General features: G+C 37.8%; 1 protein-coding gene across 3 annotated transcripts in view; it reads right to left on the bottom strand.

Annotated features, from left to right (window-relative positions):
- Nucleotides 1–19,862, bottom strand: part of ksr1a (kinase suppressor of ras 1a) — a 40,042-nt gene that overhangs the window by 1,900 nt on the left and 18,280 nt on the right. For 2 of the 3 annotated variants that reach the window (XM_089126252.1, XM_089126250.1), the window contains exons 2-19: nucleotides 16,840–16,980; nucleotides 15,359–15,506; nucleotides 13,775–14,237; nucleotides 10,458–10,633; nucleotides 8,750–8,819; nucleotides 8,585–8,662; nucleotides 7,426–7,493; nucleotides 7,230–7,339; nucleotides 6,874–7,042; nucleotides 6,643–6,684; nucleotides 5,159–5,207; nucleotides 5,029–5,083; nucleotides 4,477–4,952; nucleotides 2,922–3,018; nucleotides 2,710–2,843; nucleotides 2,402–2,533; nucleotides 2,174–2,309; nucleotides 99–569 (exon numbers count right to left, since the gene is read on the bottom strand). In XM_089126252.1, the coding sequence (XP_088982378.1) occupies nucleotides 423–569; nucleotides 2,174–2,309; nucleotides 2,402–2,533; nucleotides 2,710–2,843; nucleotides 2,922–3,018; nucleotides 4,477–4,952; nucleotides 5,029–5,083; nucleotides 5,159–5,207; nucleotides 6,643–6,684; nucleotides 6,874–7,042; nucleotides 7,230–7,339; nucleotides 7,426–7,493; nucleotides 8,585–8,662; nucleotides 8,750–8,819; nucleotides 10,458–10,633; nucleotides 13,775–14,237; nucleotides 15,359–15,506; nucleotides 16,840–16,971 (2,682 nt within the window). In that variant the 5' untranslated portion in view covers nucleotides 16,972–16,980 and the 3' untranslated portion in view covers nucleotides 99–422. Of the gene's footprint in view, nucleotides 1–98; nucleotides 570–2,173; nucleotides 2,310–2,401; nucleotides 2,534–2,709; nucleotides 2,844–2,921; nucleotides 3,019–4,476; nucleotides 4,953–5,028; nucleotides 5,084–5,158; nucleotides 5,208–6,642; nucleotides 6,685–6,873; nucleotides 7,043–7,229; nucleotides 7,340–7,425; nucleotides 7,494–8,584; nucleotides 8,663–8,749; nucleotides 8,820–10,457; nucleotides 10,634–13,774; nucleotides 14,238–15,358; nucleotides 15,507–16,839; nucleotides 16,981–19,862 lie in introns of those variants that run through there. The other variant, XM_089126251.1, reaches the window with a different exon arrangement.

Consider the following 19,862-nt stretch of genomic DNA (forward strand, 5'->3'; position numbering starts at 1 on the left):
TCTGAACACGCTTTATGAGTATTAAAATACTCTTGTTGCAAATTGATAGATTACGGCTCCTGTGTAACATATTTTGAAAATCTAAACTAGACGGAAACTAGAGATTGTACGCTTTCAAATGATATATAGATTGTCGATATTAGTTTAGGTTTAGAGTAGGATATTACTCTTTTAAAAATGTAATGGATTTGGGCCCACCGGTGAACAGACAGATGGATGGAAGTATTATTATTGATTGATTTTTCCAATTAAAAAAAGTGACCAGGGCTGACACTGATAAAAATAATGAACTGCTGATAAAAATAATGAATTGAACCAGATAAAAATACTCCTAGTGAAGACCAGGCAGAAAGAAAGCAAACAAATAACACTTAAAGTGTCGTCATTTCTTCAGACTGCAGGTTTCACATGTTTGTGTTCATTTAGGATACGTACTCTGCAGACTTCCAGAAGTGCCCCGGGTGAGACAGACGGCGGTTGAGTTTGGGCAGTTTCTCCAGCATGTCGGCCACCTGTGTGAATGTGGGCCGATTACGGGGGTCATATGACCAGCAGGCAGAGAGGATCTCCTGTGGGACAGACAGGAACGGAGCAGTCAACACTAACATCTGATGTTCGGATGGTTTTTACAAGGAAAACTTCTGGGATACCTCATTTTGCATCCTTTGTGGCTCACAGAGCGACGTTGTAACATGAATTTAAATATAAATAATTGATCAAACAGAACTATTTTCACAAGGGCTAGCAAGAAACAAGATTATGAATGTTAAACTAAATGTGACATGTTTGGTTTCGTGTTTCAATGTTATCTCTGATGCGGTTTACTCTTTACTGATCGCTGTCAGAGTAAGATAGTCAGTTTAAATGGGAGGGCTGAAGGGTGATATATATATATATATATATATATATGAAATATTATAGATTATTTATTAGTGCCGGACAACGATTAATCGCACCCAAAATTAAAGTTTATGTTTACATAATACATGTGTGTGTACTGCGTATAATTATTCTGTATAAATAAATACACACATGCATGTATATATTTAAGAAATATGTGCATGTATATATAGTATGTATATTTATACAAAATTCATATTATATATTAATATTAATATTTTATATAAATAACAAATTTTTCTTAAATATATAAATAAAATATATAAATATAATATTTATATATATATATATATATATAAATACTATATTTATTTATTTATATATATATATATATAAATATAAAATAATATATTAATATAAATATTAAAATATAATAAAATATATAAAATATAAATATATTTTATATAAATAAAAATGTGTTATTTATATAAAATACTAATATTAATATATAATATGAATTTTGTATAAATATACATACAATATATACATGCACATATTTCTTAAATATATACATGCATGTGTGAGTATTTTTATATATATATATATATATATATATATAGATGTATATAGATATAGATATATATAAAATATACGCAGTACACACACACGTATTATGTAAACACAAATTTTAATTTTGGATGCGATTAATCGCGATATCCTTTATATAAACAAATTATTGTCAAATAAATCTTACTCTTCATTAAGACGAAACTATGAAATCATGAAAGTGCGATACATTAAGCTCAGTGATATTTTGCATTGATTGACACATTCAGCAAAAACAATTTTTTCGACATTATTCTGTGATATATACTTTCTTTCATTTGTTTTGCCAGCATTTTTTTCTCCGTATTAATCTGATTAATCTGACTGATCAATTTTTCTTGAGCTGTGGAAGACACCAAATAAATAACGCCTACCGGTAATAATAAATAATAAAACAATTTTTAATAATAAGTCTTATTTTATAAAACTAAAACTTTTGTATTTATTTTTTAAATGACCGCTCGTTTCGCTTGATAAGACCCTTATTCGTCGTCTGGTGTCGTTTAAAGCCGCACTGAAACTCATTTGGACCTTGAACCGTTTGGTCCCCATTGAAGTCCATTGTATGGAGAAAATCGTGGAATGTTTTCATCAAAAACCATAATTTCTAAGGCCGCCTGGGTTCGATCCTTGGCATGGAAAGTGATGCGGACTGCGGAGTAGCAATTTCACTGCATCCTACTGAACATGTGTCAGATAATAAATAAACTAAAAATGTGGCACTCACCGTGACCTCTTTTCCCAGGTTGATCTCTGCCAAGACCCTCCTGATGCCCTCTCCGCTGCCCACCTGCCAGATGGTGGCCTCGACGGGCTGACAGGTGATGGGCCAGTCTCTCGCCTGCAGCTCGTACCAGATGGTCCTGAAGAGTGCAGATGAAGGCAGAAGGTCAACGTGACTCTGTTTAGGGGCCGTTTATGTAGATTTATGCATCAAGTAAACAGTATTTCTCACCCAAAGGCATAAACATCAGCAGCATTAGAAAACGGAAGTCTGTCCTCGTTGTTTCCGGGGCTCATTTTACGCACAATCTCCGGAGCCAAATAACAGATCCACCCGTGAGGAAGTTTTAGCTCGTTTTCACGTCTAAAAACACAACCGATCCGGTTTATTAACTGGTTTAATGAAAATAATCCACATTATCAAGAGTGAAGGAGTGGTCACATTAGCCAAATTTAGGGAATTCACTTGTGGCAACATCAGCCAAAACTTTTTCACCCTCACATGAAACTCCCTATTGAAATGACAACGCAGTGACTTACCGGCCCTCCTGAACCACTCCAGAGATCCCAAAAAGGCCAAAGTCGGTGATGACGACTTTATTTGTGTCGTGAAAGACATTTTTCGATTTAAGGTCTTTGTGAACGATGCCCTTGGCATGAAGGTAGCCCATCCCCTAAAACACAAGCAAGACTTTACTCGTACAAAGCCGTACAGATGTGCAAACACATCCACCGATGAACACAAACGCTACCTTCACAATCTCCTGCGCAATCTGCCGAGTCTTATTGATGTCCAGTGTGTTTTTCGTGTCCCTCACGACCGAATACAACGTCCGACCTTTGCAGAAGCTGTGGGGAAATTAAAGACACGCTTGTCAAAGATCATCTGTCGACCGGTTTGACACCTGTGGGCTTCAGCAAAATATACTGAAGACAGTAAAAAAAAAAAAAAAAAGATGTCCACTGTAGAAAAATGACAGCTGTCAATCAATCATGACGTTACACACCCTTTTAGCATCAAATAACTAACTAAAACCAAACTTATTGGAAAAATTAACACAAGAACATACTTCTGTGTGATAAGAACCACCTCAAATGGCAGAAACGATCTTGGAGAACAACGAAATTGTATTTTTTTTATATTCAATCACATTGAGAGGGCCGGGTTTATGACCTATACTGCAGCCAGCCACCAGAGGGCCATCAAAATGCTTTGACTTTTCAGCACACGTGAAGTAAATTACTTGTGTAAGGTTTTGGTCATATCACCCACACATAGGGACAGATTTACTAAATGCTTGATGTTTAAAAAACCACTGTCAGTATTTATTAAAGACACTCGGTGAAAAGGCGGGACGGTTATTTTTTGCATAATCTTTTATAGGAGTTTCCCTTTCAAATGCAAAATTTACAGGAGAGTATAAATAAATCACGCAACATGATTTACTAAGGGTTGGGTAGCCAATTTACTGGTATTTGCGCCATCATTTAATGGCAAAAAGCACGTCTTAAAGGAGTAGTTCACTTTAAAAAAAACTTTACTCGCCCCCATGTCATCCACCTTTCTTTCTTCAGTCGAAAAGAAATTAAGGTTTTTGATGAAAACATTCCAGGATTTTCTCCATATAATGTACTTCAATGGGGTCCAAATGGTTCAAGGTCCAAATGAGAGTTTCAGTGCAGCCTCAAACGGGCTTTAAACGACACCAGACGATGAATAAGGGTCGAAACGATCGCTCATTTAATAAATAACAAAGTTTAAGTTTTATAAGCACAAATGCTCGCCTTGCTCTGTTCTGTGATGCGCGTTCGTGACTCTCCTGTTCGAACTCGTTCATTTCAACGAACGAATCTTTTTTCGATTTCGTTCGTTGAATTAACCAAATTACTCGAAAAAAGATTAATTCATTTTGATGAACGACTCTGGTGTCGTTTAAAGCCCTTTGAAGCCGCACTGAAGCTCTCATTTGCACCTTGAACCGTTTGGTCCCCATTGAAGTCCATTATGTGGAGAAAAATCCTGGAATGTTTTCATCAAAAACCTTCATTTTCGACTGAAGAGTGAAAGACATGGACATCTTGGATGACATGGGGGCGAGTAAATTATCAGCAAAAGTTAACTACTCCTTTAAAGGGACAGGTCGCCCAAAAATGAAGATGTTCAATCTGCACATTGTGAGTCGATCACCCGCAGAACATCCCTCTCCCGTCTGTGCTTTTATAGGACTGCAGTCTCACACTAATCTGCCCTGTTTTGTAAATCGTGTCAGTATTGACCAAAATAACCGTGATTATGCTTTTTGTTACCTAGTGATGATGGCGAGATGAGGCGGGGCCATGCAAGCTCCCATGAAGAGGACGACGTTCTCGTGGCGCGTCTGTCTGTAGTTCATCACCTCCTTCTTGAAGAGCTTCAGGTGGTCCTGGTTGTTTCCGTCAATCTCCAGGAGTCGGATGGCCACCTCTCCGTGCCAGCGGCCGCGATGAACCCGACCCCAGCGGCCCTTCCCGATGAGCTCGCCGAGGTCCAGCTGCTCGAAGGGAATGTCCCACTCCTGCAGGTATACGCTGGTCTGGCTGGCCTTCCGGGAGATGGGACCCTTCCAGTGGGTTCCTCCTCGTGTGCTGGGCAGGTCGTCCAGCTCGTCTCCTTCGTACTCTCCTTCTGAGCTGGGGTTCAGCTCTTCCATATCCTCCTCTTCGTCATCCTCCTCGAACTCTCCCTCCTCTTCTTCCTCTTCCTCCTCAGCTTCGATTTCCTCTTCTTCCTCTTCCTCCAGTTCCTAGACAAGAGGAACCCGTCGCTATGAGTTTTCTAAGCAGCGATGGGAGCATTATCATATCATCAAGGCGTCTCACCTCTCTGTCGTCTTCCTCCGCGTGCATCTCCTCCACGGACGGATCGATTTCATTACTGCGCACAAAATTAAACACGATCTGAATGCAGAACACGCAGGAGTATATTTATGCTTCTATTTATTATGCTTACACTGTGTCTGGGAGTCCATCTGAATGAAGGATGCTGGGACTGCACACGTCTGTGAACAATATATTATACACGAATAATTTCTATTTGAACGGATACAGAATTACTGATTTTGTCAATCTCACAAGCACAAACTACTCGAGCAAAAACCAAATTAGCGACCGGCATGCAAAACATGCAAAGCACATCACTTTAGGCACTGCTCAGATCTGTAAAAGTCACTTCAGTTCACTGGCGACTAGATGAAAACACTCTGACAGCCATTTCGGAGATGCAAATCTGCTGAAAATCTTTGTTTCTTACAGGGAATTCACAAATTTATGGAAATAAGTGTGAGGTACTTTATTTAGGCTGTATACCCGCAAATGTGGTGTTAATGGGTCACCGGTTTTATTTATAGAATATTATAGTATTTATTAATATTTTGTAGGGCTGTCAAATGATTAATCGCGATTAATCGCATCCAAAATAAAAGTTTGTGTTTACATAATATATGTGGGTGCACTGTGTATAATTATTTTGTATATATAAATACACACACATGCATGTATATTTAAGAAAAAAATATTATTTATATATAAAATATTTATATTTATATATACGGTAATATAACTTTTAACTATTTAAATCTATACACAGTATGAAAATATTTCTTAAATATATACAAGCATGTGTGTGTATTTGTATATATATATATATATATATATATATATATATATATAAAATAATTATACACAGTGCACCCACATATATTATGTAAACACAAACTTTTATTTTGGATGCGATTAATCGCGATTAATCGTTTGACAGCCCCAGTATTTTGAATGAGCTTTTATTTGTATACTTTCAGAGTGAAACAATTTTAAGCGCTTGTCTTAATTTTAACGTTTACAAAATATGTTCAGCTATACGTTTAAAAAATATTTCAGTTTTAGTCATTCTAGTATTTCAACTTATTTTACTTCAGTTAGTTGATTTCTAATTATCATTTTAGTTTAAGTTTATTATATCTAACACATATTTTATTTTATCTTCAGCTGTTTTTCAATTAACAAAAATTACTAATAGTTTTACGAAACAATAACACTATTACTTTAAAATTGTAGCTAATTAATAATTTGAAAAAAATAGTTGTAATTAATTTAAGCAATATTGTACAAATTATTTATTTATTGAATAATTTTATTTATTTAAATATATTGGAATATGCTTTAACTAATAGACATTTTATTAAAAATAAAAATAAAAGACACTGGGGAAATTGACTACAGTATTTCATCCTCTGATAGCTAAATTACACTGCAAGAATGGACATGTACTATACAGGATATGTGCAAGAGCGCAAATTATAGTGCTTTATACTGTATATGATACTAAATAATGATGCATTTACATATGATACAGCGATCATTTGATCAACATTTGAAGAATCTGCACCACTGAATCCTCAATGTCATTATGAAGGCTGAAAAACATTACAAACTCACCAGGGAAAATAAACTGCTGTCGGTGCTGAAAATAACAGGCAGCTTTGCCACAGAGGAGAAAGAGAGGAAGAGAGACAGAGAGACAGTCTGAGGTTAGAGTTGAAGTCCCATAATGCTTTGTTGAGTTAGAACGTTACATGCCGAGACAGTTCTGAATATCAGCTTTGTCTTTTGAGTGATAATCAGTGCGCTATTTGTTAATGCGTTAGTGTCAGTGTTTACAGTGCTCACCTGGAAAGTGGAAGCGGTTGTCACGGTGACCCTTTGGGGAGGGGTTTGGGGGCGGGGTTACACTGGGAGGATTGCTCTGCTGGAAGGGGGCGGGAGAGGAGGGCGTAGAGGAAGTGGTGGAGGACGGGTTACTGCTGGAGTCCAGTTGATTCAGAGCTGGCGGCTGATCCTGCCAGAAAGAAACCGACTGATTTTAATGCTCTAATACAAGAATCACTGGTAAAGACTTTGGATAAGTTCAGTGTGGAATGGAGTTTACTGTATACAGCATGCTATTTTTGGATAATCTGGAAAATATACTTTACATACTGAATACTACAAAGTTGTATGCTAGTTTGACACACAGGAATCAGTACCTTCTTTGTTATTGCCTTCGGTAGTGTCCCGAACTGTGGAGCTTCAGGTGGACGGTCCACAGGGTTGTTGATGTCTGAGGGTACAGACTCGGTCCTACGAATCTTTGTGACTGAGAGACGCACATGAGATTGTTAGAAAAACATGTCTGTCATGATTGATGTTCTTATATATGAGCCACAAATGAGATGAACTTACTGGGCAGGAAGGAGATTCTGCAGGATGGAGCTTCTTTAGTGCATTTGTTGTGACACTTTAACCTACAAGTAGAAAAGATGACACCTGAGTGTGTGACGTTTACATTCGGTAATGGTTGAATCTCACAAAACTTGTCAAGAACATTTACGGGTTACTATATATATATATATATATATATATATGAAGAGTTCAGATGCAAAAGCCTCTAAATGCCATTTGAAATTTTCTCCTTTAATGATGATTTTTATCAAACTTGTACATTTAAGTTCAATAATTTCACTTAAATAACAATTAATAGGTAATTATCATTGCCATTTAAGGGAAATTACTGAACTTAAATATACAAGTTTGATAAAAATCATCATTAAAGAAGAAAATTTCAAATGGCATTTAGAGGCTTTTGCAGCTGAACTCTTCATATATATATATATATATATATATATATATTGCAAAGCATGTAGTATTAATACAACAATGGTAGTTTTTACTATGTTGAATTTAATTTATATAAAACTTATTTATATAAAACTTATATATATATATATATATATATATATATAACTTTTAAAAATTATAAAAATTATAAAAAACTTTTAACTTATATATATATATATATATATATATATTGCAAAGCATGTAGTATTAATACAACAATGGTAGTTTTTACTATATTGAATTTAATTTATATAAAACTTATTTATATAAAACTTATATATATATATAAAATAAATTTTTATTTAATTATATTAAATTAATTATATTAAATTATATTAAATTTTTTATTAAATTATATTTTTATCAAATTATAAAAAAAAAAAAAACTTTTAACTTACATATATAAAGTATATATATATATAAAGTATATATATAAAGTCATTGCATGCAGACAGGATGATTTTCTTTACTTTACTACAGTAAAGACGATTATATATTTGCACTACTTTAATGCAAATTTAGTAATGAAAAATGTTTTTAATTTGTCATTAAACTAACCATTATATCAAAATTGACAATGGCTATTTTCAGTATTAATTCTAAATGATTTATCATAATTATTTTTTTGTTACCTTGCAGTTTTAATCAAAATAACTCTATTCTGAAATATGACAACTGTCTTTGTGAGATTCACCACTTTGTACTTGTTTTTACTCGCCTGCAGTGTTTACATTTCACCCCAAAGATCATGTTTTTCTGGCACACTTGACATGTCTGGGAGAGCCAAGACTTTGTAGAGAACCTATAAACATAAAAACAAACATCTTTATGTCTCCAGGACATAATTCAACAAGCAGTTTCTGATTGGTGAAGTAAGGGGCGTGGTTACCTGTGAGTGACAGCCAGACCGATGTCTCTCCGCAGAGCCTGAGGTGAACTGCGGTGGACACTTACATTATCTAGAGAGAAACAGAACAGACAGAGACGGTTTGAATGACTTTAACTTGATGAAGTATTTCTAAATAACACGGTTTAAGGCCCTGGCATTAAGATGCGTTTTAGTCGATCGGATCACAAGTAGATGAGGGAGACACATACTTGTTTACACCAGGGGCCTGATGTATAAACTCATTTTTCCACTCACATATCGGGATTTATAAAAAATAAACTTGGCGTAAATAAGTGCGCACCGTAAGGATGCTCTTGACCATCTTTTAGAAGAGTGTGTGTTTTGGCTACACCGATGTTGAGCTGGAGTTAAATGTCTTTTTGCTCACTATTAGACAGAGAATCTAAAGAAAATTATACTTTTACAGAAATATAATCCAAATATAATTTCACAAACCTATCATCACTTGAAGCAAACATCCATCCCTTCTTAAATGACCGCGCCAGCACGCGCGTTGGGCCGTTTAGTGAAACTGACGCACATATAGCCTATAATCTAACGGCAGATGAAGTAAAACCGTAAATCTTCATTAAGAGTCCAAATCATAAATACAGTCCATATTCACAATAACAGTTTAAATAAATAAAAGAATGATTTAAACTATGTTTTACTTCTGATATAAACATTTAGATTAAATATGCCATTCTCACTAATGGAGTTAAAGACTTAAACTACATGAAATCATTACTGAGAAGTTACAAAAAATATATATTCAATAAATAGAAATAGACCTATTTGTTATGGATGCACTGCTTTTGAACACTTTTCTAGAGCTGTGTTTTAATGTTTTAACTAGAGATAATTGCTAATCATGATAATAGCAGATTGTCTGAGAAAATTGTTTCGTGCAAATAATGCACAACCATGTCTATCTGTTTCCATTAAAATATAAATCAATTAAAAATACTATTTGGCCAGTGGAAAAGATTGAGAAAAACTTTCTCTGAAATGTATTTAACACTATTTGATTTATTCATTCAAAAACAAGGCAAGGATAGAGGCTACTAAAACAAAATTATGTTTGTAATAATGTGACGGCACATCCGCATTTCATATTTTACTAACTTCTTGTACCATTAAACTTGGCATCACGTGGATATATAATCATATGCAAATGATATGCATAGGCGTTGTAATCTCCATATATGGTTATTTCGGGGAGGAGACGCACGTGCGCATAATCTCCCGCTGACTGGGATTTATAAAGTGAATTTTGTGCAGGTTCTGGCGTACGAACGGTTTTGTAAATCTGAAAACTTGGATGAAAAAGGATGAAATCTACGCAAAGTTTTATGCATGAGGCCCCTGGTGTTTTAATCTGTCTCTTTTGTCCACTTTTTTTATTTGCATCTTAAAACCAGGTGTAAACAGAGCCTCAGACTTAGATAGACCTCCGAAACAAACTCGGTAGCAAAAACAGCAAGTGCTGCAGGTGAATCATTTACTCCGCCAGCGATCGCAGGAGTGTTTGAGTGTGTAGAGCAGGTGAGAGCTTCCTCTTCACTCTGAGAGGTTGACCTGTGACCTCAGTCTGATCAGCATTCAGCAGGCACTTCACTGCAGTCTGGTCTATTTGAATTGAAGATCTTCTCCTCAGTCAAGCACTATGCATGTGTCTGAAATGCTGTAATTGTGCTGTTGAACTCACTCCTCAGGCCGATGTGCTCTTCCTGAAGTGTGGGTGTACCGGGCAAGGTGTACGGGGCCGTGGCGGGGGCCGTCCCAGGGGTCCGTACGGAGAGAGTGGGCGAGCGTGATGGAGAGTCCTCACAACTGTTCCCGTTAATTTGGACATTCAGAAACAGCTTGTTCTTCTTCACACACCTAAGAACAACAAAAGTCAGTGTGATCTCAGAGGGATCACAGAGTGACCGAGCGATGTATATTGGTCAGACTGAATAATCGGCTGAAATATGCCTATTATCTGGGATTATTGCATTCATTTAATACTGATATATGGCTATTATCTGAAATTATTGCATTAATTTAATACTGATATATGGCTATTATCTGAGATTATTGCATTAATTTAATACTGATATATGGCTATTATCTGAGATTATTGCATTAATTTAATACTGATATATGGCTATTATCTGGGATTATTGTATTAATTTAATACTGATATATGGCTATTATCTGAGATTATTGCATTAATTTAATACTGATATATGGCTATTATCTGGGATTATTGCATTCATTTAATACTGATATATGGCTATTATCTGGGATTATTGTATTAATTTTATACTGATATATGGCTATTATCTGAAATTATTGCATTAATTTAATACTGATATATGGCTATTATCTGGGATTATTGTATTAATTTAATACTGATATATGGCTATTATCTGAGATTATTGCATTCATTTAATACTGATATATGGCTATTATCTGGGATTATTGCATTCATTTAATACTGATATATGGCTATTATCTGGGATTATTGTATTAATTTTATACTGATATATGGCTATTATCTGGGATTATTGCATTCATTTAATACTGATATATGGCTATTATCTGGGATATATCTGGCATTATTGCATTAATTTAATGCTGATACATGGCTATTATCTGGGATTATTGTATTAATTTAATACTGATATATGGCTATTATCTGGGATTATTGCATTAATTTAATGCTGATATATGGCTATTATCTGGGATATATCTGGCATTATTGTATTAATTTAATGCTGATACATGGCTATTATCTGGGATTATTGCATTAATTTAATGCTGATATATGGCTATTATCTGGGATTATTGCATTAATTTTATACTGATATATGGCTATTATCTGGGATATATCTGGCATTATTGTATTAATTTAATACTGATATATGGCTATTATCTGGGATTATTGCATTAATTTAATAGTGATATATGGCTATTATCTGGGATTATTGCATTAATTTAATGCTGATATATGGCTATTATCTGGGATTATTGCATTAATTTAATGCTGATATATGGCTATTATCTGGGATTATTGCATTAATTTAATGCTGATATATGGCTATTATCTGGGATTATTGCATTAATTTAATGCTGATATATGGCTATTATCTGGGATATATCTGGCATTATTGTATTAATTTAATGCTGATACATGGCTATTATCTGGGATTATTGTATTAATTTAATGCTGATATATGGCTATTATCTGGGATTATTGCATTAATTTTATACTGATATATGGCTATTATCTGGGATATATCTGGCATTATTGTATTAATTTAATGCTGATATATGGCTATTATCTGGGATTATTGCATTAATTTTATACTGATATATGACTATTATCTGGGATATATCTGGCATTATTTATTTTATAAATTTGTTTTATTATTATAATATATAAATTATAATGAAATAAAAATTCATTCCATGTAGTCAAACTCAACCATTTAGTACAATTCACATAATCATTAAAATTAGTAGTTTATAAAAAAAAATCATAATTTAATTAGTTTATTATTATTATTATTATTATTAATTTTTATTCATGGAAATTGATCTTTAAATAAATCTTATACTAAATATGAATATAAAAATAAGCGTTCAGATGTATTATGATACATTTGTGTGTCCAAACCTTTGATTAATTTACTGAACTCTAGACGAATCGGAATCAGCTGTTGAGTCATTATTCTATGTTCATTTTGTTAGTGCAAATAATCATGACATCATCACGGATTCCTATTAGTCACTGCACAGAAAAATGCATGACTCATGAAAAATCCGTCAATGACTGTAAAATAATTCATAAAGTCTGACAAATGTAATAATAGCCTGAAAATATATATATATATTTTATGTTTGCATGTGTTTTTTTTATTATCATATTTGATACATTTAAGTGGCACATACAGCACAATATAGGAGAATGTTGAGCTCATACACGACTTGTGAAGGAAAAAACAGAGGCCCAAATCTGAGCAAAAATATGCCATTTAATGCAGTTGATGATATTCATATGGCCAAAAATCTGAAATTCTGATACCTTATAATGTAAACCAGTGAGATCTTTATAACAGTATAGTCACTCTATAGCTCTTAATAATATGTCTTTGCAAGATGATTTTTAAATAGATCAAAAGCTCTGTAGTTTTTATTGTGAGGGCAAAACATTTAATGCAATTCAGTGATGATAGAGAGAACATTTCTCAAAAGCCTGAAGTTTCCAATTTGATGCTCACAGTTTAACAAGAAATGTGCGTATCAAAGTTGGCTTTATAGTGTTAAAGTAGTTCACTTTTGAAAAAGCTTTTGCTGATAATTTACTCACCCCCATGTCATCCAAGATGTCCTTCGGTCGAAAAGAAATTAAGGTTTTTGATGAAAACATTCCAGGACTTCCTCCATATAATGGACTTCAATGGGGACCAAACGGTTCAAAATGAGAGTTTCAGTGCAAACTGTTCAAAGGGCTTTAAACGACACCACACAATGAATAAGGGTCTTATCTAGCGAAACGAGCAGTCATTTCAAAAATAAATGTTCGATCTCCTCCATCAAAATGAACAAATCTTTTTTTGAGTCATTTCATTCGTTGAATGAACCAAATGAATTAGTTTTGATGAACAGGAGAGTCACGAACGTGCGTCACAGAACAGAGCAAGGTGAGCATCTGTGCTTATAAAACTTTTGTATTTATTTTTTTAAATGAGCGCTCGTTTCACTTGATAAGACTCTTATTCATCGTCTGGTGTCGTTTAAAGCATTTTGAAGCTGCACTGAAACTCTCATTTTGAACGGTTTGGTCCCCATTGAAGTCCATTATATGGAGAAAAATCCGAAAACCTTAATTTCTTTTCGACTGAAGAAAGAAAGACGTGGACATCTTGGATGACATGGGGGTGAGTAAATGATCAGCAAACTGAACTACTCCTTTAAATACTTTTACACCGCACATGTGATAGGGATGTCGGCGTTTGTACTCAGTGGTTGACCTACTTGTTTGTGGGCGTGTCTTCGATGCGGTGGCCGAGCTGACTCTCGTGGCTCTTGCTGCGGGTCATGGAGATGTTGGGGAGGAGGTGCAAAACTTTTCGGGAAGGAGGAGGAGGGGTGCAAGGAGGCTTGAGGCGGTGTCTCCTCCGTGAGGGCGGGGTTATGGGCGGAGTTGAGGTGTGTCCGGTGAGTCTGACGGGCCTGGAGGTGTAATACGGACTGGGATCGGTCAGACTCTCTGCGTATCCGTGGTAGATGTGAGCCTCGCCGGCTGACAGGATGTAGCGGGGGTATGGGCAGGTGGCGAGGGGCGTGGAGGGCGTGTTCGGGGGTCGAGCCAGAGGGGAAGGGCTGTGGGGTCGCATGGAACCTCCTAGTAATGGAATCTGGTCCACCGGGGTCAAGCCGCCACTGTCCCGCCTCATGGGCTCGGAGAACCAACAGCCGCTGTCCTCTTTAAACTCCCCTGAAGGAAATAATTGTATAGTCAATTAAGAAGAAATCTATTATTGAGATTAGGGCTGCACGATATGTCGAAATAGACGCAATATTGTGACATGGCAATTTTGAAATCATGCAGACGGCTCATGTACAGCCCATGATACAGTGCTTCACCAGACTACAAGATGGCAGTGTATGCATCCGTTGACCGGCAACCCATCAAAATAAAAGCTCAAAGGTTTAACATTTAAAACTTGTATTGTATTGTGATTTCACATTTTACTGAATAGGGCAAAAACAGTGAGAATGTGCCCTATGCAAACTTTTTTTTTTGTGAGCTCTTTTCACTCTGTGGTTACTGTGTTAGTTCCTGTAAACACTGAAATTACAGCCCTAAAAAAGTTTCCACGCAAAAAAATATCTTTTTAAAAATACATTTCCAGCTTTTTAAATCATTTTTTATTGTGCACTCCCCAACAAAATCAGCCACTCATTTTAGAATGATTAATTCTTTCCAAATATGTCTATTCAAGTCGTTTGGATTCATTAATTGAGCTATATCAATTACTTTTATTTGATTCGTTCATCGCAAAGAGCTGAAAGTCTGTAAATTTTGGCAAAAACTGGGGGATTTCCAAATATAAATGATTTATTGCATTTCATTGTATGCAATTTAGATGAATATCATTATTTATTTATTTTTAAATCATGTTCCCTCATAATCTTTAATCAAATCAACTTCCCCTCCATCTTGCAGTAACATCTCTTCCTGCGCGAGGGCGGGACAACCTGTCACTCAATGAGATCGACCAATAGCAAAACACAACCATCCAATTAATTCCCTATGAATGGAACAAAATAAAGTCCTACCAAAATTTTTCTAGTTCGAGAACGAGAAGACGTTTCACTCGGATAAACGTCACAATAGTGAGGAAAAGACTATCGCAACTTCCGTTTTAATGCTGACTTTAAAAGGCACACTATGCAGGAATTCCGTTTTTGTCAAACAGCGCCCCCTAGAGTACTTACTGTCATAAAAACCACTCTGCACTCACAGCCTGATACCCATTTGAAGCTGTTATATTAAGGTACAATTCTCGCATAATGTGACTTTAAGTGTGTGAATCTGAGGGAAAGAGCCCCCACCTGACTCAGAGGCACTCTTTAAACAGTTGAGGGCCGCACACAGCCGGGTGCACTCCTCTGAACTGGAGCCCAGCCGTCTCATGGTTTCCTTCACCTGACTGATGGGCATCTGCAGCAGAGCATCCAATGACAGCTTCACGTTCACGGCCTGGAGAGAGAACGACAGTGAGTCCTATCTAAAACACCCTCTGCAATGTGAAGGAAAACACTCTTAAAGCAAATCAGTGACGTCACATGATCCAAACAGGTGATTTATGGTCACATACACCAGATTCTCTTGTGAATGAAGCTCTCCACCTCTTCAAATTCCAAGGCCACGAGACTAATTAATCTGAGTGCCTAATTACAAACCTGCGTGTGATTGATTTTAAAAGAGGGACTCCTGAGACTTGACTGATATTAATATCATAATCACACAATCATACTGATAACTGATATTTTTTTTGAGGGGGCTTTTTGCCATGTTTAGTGCTATTTTTATTAGAGAGAGAGCACAGGATATGATGTTGTGGAGAAGAGTCAAGGGTGATTATGAAAAGATACGATACAGCTAAATGTGTCGGATCATTATGCTAACCACAACTTCAGCAACTTTCTTGTTTTTCTTTTAGTTTATTATGATAGGATAAGAAAATTCTCCCTGTTGACATGTATGTGACATACAGTATCATACTGAGAGAGAGAGGCTGACTCAGCATGTTGGGTAATTAGAGTTGGTCTATATGGGGTCTGCTGGGAAAGTGGTTGTAGCCAAACATATTTTCTATAATACCTCAGCTTCACTCAAAGATATTGAACTTCAAAGCATAAACACGCACACATTTGTTCGCTCACATACTTTAACAGTGCCATGATTACGTTTTTATTTGCAAATGTCTAAGAAGATTTGGACTAAGTGTCCAGCCTCAGACATTAGAAGACCTGATATTGTTTATTTGGACACCTAATCTTTTGTTTTAATATTTAATATGCATGAAAGGTGTAGGGCTGTCTTGGTTTTGTGTAAATAAACACAAATATATACAGTATATATAGTATATATATATATATATATATATATATATATATATATTATGTAGAAATATATAGAATTTTTTTATTTATGCAAAATAAGTGTTAAATAAAGATTTTAATATTTAAAAATAATTATAACTTAATATTTAATATATTAATATTTAAATATTCAAATATACCATTACTTTATACAGTCATTCAACATAAAAACTTTATATATATATATATAAACACACACATTTATATATATATATATATATATCAAAATGTATTAGATTTTGGTAAAAATAAAAAAGAAAATGTGATCCAGTCAAATTTGACCACTGACTGGCTTTGTGAGAGTCATCTTGTTACTTTCTTGTCAAAAATGGGTCACGTTACCAAACTCCTGAATATTTACAGGACAACCACCTGATTTGAATTTATCTGAAGAGATCAATAATTATTTCACACACACACATAATTACCTCTATGAGCTCAGGTCTGGCGTTGATGGTGCGTAACCAGTCCTCCAGCCGTGGGTAGCTGTTCAGGGCCGGCGGCCTTTCTGTGTCTGGCACCTTCTGCTTACACTGCAGCTGTTTACAGATGTACTTCATGAGCTTGACCTGCAGGGGGCAGCAGAGCACAAAGTCGATGAGGGAGGGGCCACTCACAGCAGGGGCGGAGCCTGAGAGAGGCCTTTATTGGGTTTCACATTCAACCAAAGGACAATTTCACATACAGCTGTGTGAACTTAGACAACTGTTACAAGATAAGCATGATGGATATCACAAAGGACAAATGCAATCAATTCAGTTTAATTGTAATGAAATGCCCCAATGACGTGGGTGTGAAATCTCAAAGAAGGCACGCTCTTTCAGGACGGGAGGTACGTCAATTAATCAAAGTCACAAATACGTTGAAATCAGCAGCGATCCACAGCTTTGCATTACCACAGTGAGATTTCAGCATCAGCCGCACCTGACTGGATTTTCTCTCCCTCTCTCTTTTTGTGCTCCCCTTCAGCAAACAGGGCTGTCAGCTATAAATAACTGTTATTATCTGGAAGGGAGCTGCAGCCCTCCTCATGGGGGCGACTGCACTGCTGGCATGGCAACCGAGTGTCATCGGAACACTGCTGACGGTGGGAGCGTTCTGACATCACAGCTCCACGAGACGCAGAGGTCACACGGAGGCTAATCGTCTCTTTCAACGCGGCCGTCGCGTTGCGGTTCGCAGATGCACATGCTGCCGAACTGGCCAACTTACAGTAGCACCTCATTGCGGATCAGGGGTGGAGATGGGTAGGATTAGGGGTGGAGTTAGGTAACAGGAGGCGGAGATAGGTAGGATTAGGGGTGGGGTTAGGGATCAGGGGGTGGAGATGGGTAAGATTAGGGGTGGGGTTAGGGATCAGGAGGCGGAGATAGGTAGGATTAGGGATGGGGTTAAGGATCAGAGGCTGGAGATAGGTAGGATTAGGGGTGGATTTAGGTATCAGGAGGCGGAGATAGGTAGGATTAGGGGTGGGGTTAGGGATCAGGGGTGGAGATAGGTAGGAATAGGGATGGGGTTAAGGATCAGGGGTGGAGATAGGTAGGATTAGGGGTGGGGTTAGGGATCAGGGGTGGAGATAGGTAGGATTAGGGGTGGATTTAGGTATCAGGAGGTGGAGATAGGTAGGATTAGGGGTGGGGTTAGGGATCAGGGGCGGAGATGGGTAGGAATAGGGATGGGGTTAAGGATCAGGGGTGGAGATAGGTAGGATTAGGGGTGGGGTTAGGGATCAGGGGTGGAGATAGGTAGGATTAGGGGTGGGGTTAGGGATCAGGGGTGGAGATGGGTAGGATTAGGGGTGGGGTTAGGGATCAGGGGGTGGAGATGGGTGGGATAGGGGTATGGGTTAGGGATCAGGGGTGGAGATGGGTAGGATTAGGGGTGGATTTAGGTATCAGGGGTGGAGATGGGTAGGATTAGGGGTGGGGTTAGGGATCAGGGGCGGAGATGGGTAGGATTAGGGGTGGATTTAGGTATCAGGGGTGGAGATGGGTAGGATTAGGGGTGGGGTTAGGGATCAGGGGCGGAGATGGGTAGGATTAGGGGTGGATTTAGGTATCAGGGGTGGAGATGGGTAGGATTAGGGGTGGGGTTAGGGATCAGGGGTGGAGATGGGTAGGATTAGGGGTGGATTTAGGTATCAGGGGTGGAGATGGGTAGGATTAGGGGTGGGGTTAGGGATCAGGGGCGGAGATGGGTAGGATTAGGGGTGGATTTAGGTATCAGGGGTGGAGATGGGTAGGATTAGGGGTGGAGTTAGGGATCAGGGGTGGAGATGGGTAAGATTAGGGGTGGGGTTAGGGATCAGGGGTGGAGATGGGTAGGATTAGGGGTGGATTTAGGTATCAGGAGGTGGAGATAGGTAGGATTAGGGGTGGGGTTAGGGATCAGGGGCGGAGATGGGTAGGAATAGGGATGGGGTTAAGGATCAGGGGTGGAGATAGGTAGGATTAGGGGTGGGGTTAGGGATCAGGGGTGGAGATAGGTAGGATTAGGGGTGGGGTTAGGGATCAGGGGTGGAGATAGGTAGGATTAGGGGTGGGGTTAGGGATCAGGGGGTGGAGATGGGTAGGATTAGGGGTGGGGTTAGGGATCAGGGGGTGGAGATGGGTGGGATAGGGGTGGGGTTAGGGATCAGGGGGTGGAGATGGGTAAGATTAGGGGTGGAGTTAGGGATCAGAGGGTGGAGATGGGCAGGATTAGGGATCAGGGGGCGGAGATGGGTAAGATTAGGGGTGGGGTTAGGGATCAGAGGGTGGAGATGTGTAGGATTAGGGGTGGGGTTAGGGATCAGGGGCGGAGATGGGTGGGATAGGGGTGGGGTTAGGGATCAGGGGGTGGAGATGGGTAAGATTAGGGGTGGAGTTAGGGATCAGAGGGTGGAGATGGGCAGGATTAGGGATCAGGGGGCGGAGATGGGTAAGATTAGGGGTGGGGTTAGGGATCAGAGGGTGGAGATGTGTAGGATTAGGGGTGGAGTTAGGGATCAGGGGGCAGAGATGGGTAGGATTAGGGGTGGAGTTAGGGATCAGGGGGCAGAGAGGGGTAGGATTAGGGGTGGAGTTAGGGATCAGAGGGTGGAGATGTGTAAGATTAGGGGTGGGGTTAGGGATCAGGAGTGGAGATGGGTAGGATTAGGCATATGTAAGGTGACTTAAAAGACTTTCACAACTTCTGTTTCATGCCAACTTTAATGTACAATGATCATAAAGCAGGACAAGAACAGGGCACCAATATATGGCTTATTTTTCAGGAGCATTCAGAGTTTGACTATTTGACTGTATGGATTGCTTACGCACTCTGTTTTTTGACTTCTTCTGGGGGTTACAAAATATTCTGTTTAAGCGTTATGGAAATTTGTCTTGGCGCACATTCCTAGTAGTAAAGACCGTTCTGGATAATAAACACAGTGGGGAACGCTCCCAAATCTTGCACAAACAAACTGCACTGG

The sequence above is a fragment of the Pimephales promelas genome, chromosome 23, assembly GCF_988280905.1.
Source record: "Pimephales promelas chromosome 23, fPimPro1.hap1.1, whole genome shotgun sequence".
Classification (NCBI taxonomy): Eukaryota; Metazoa; Chordata; class Actinopteri; order Cypriniformes; family Leuciscidae; genus Pimephales; species Pimephales promelas.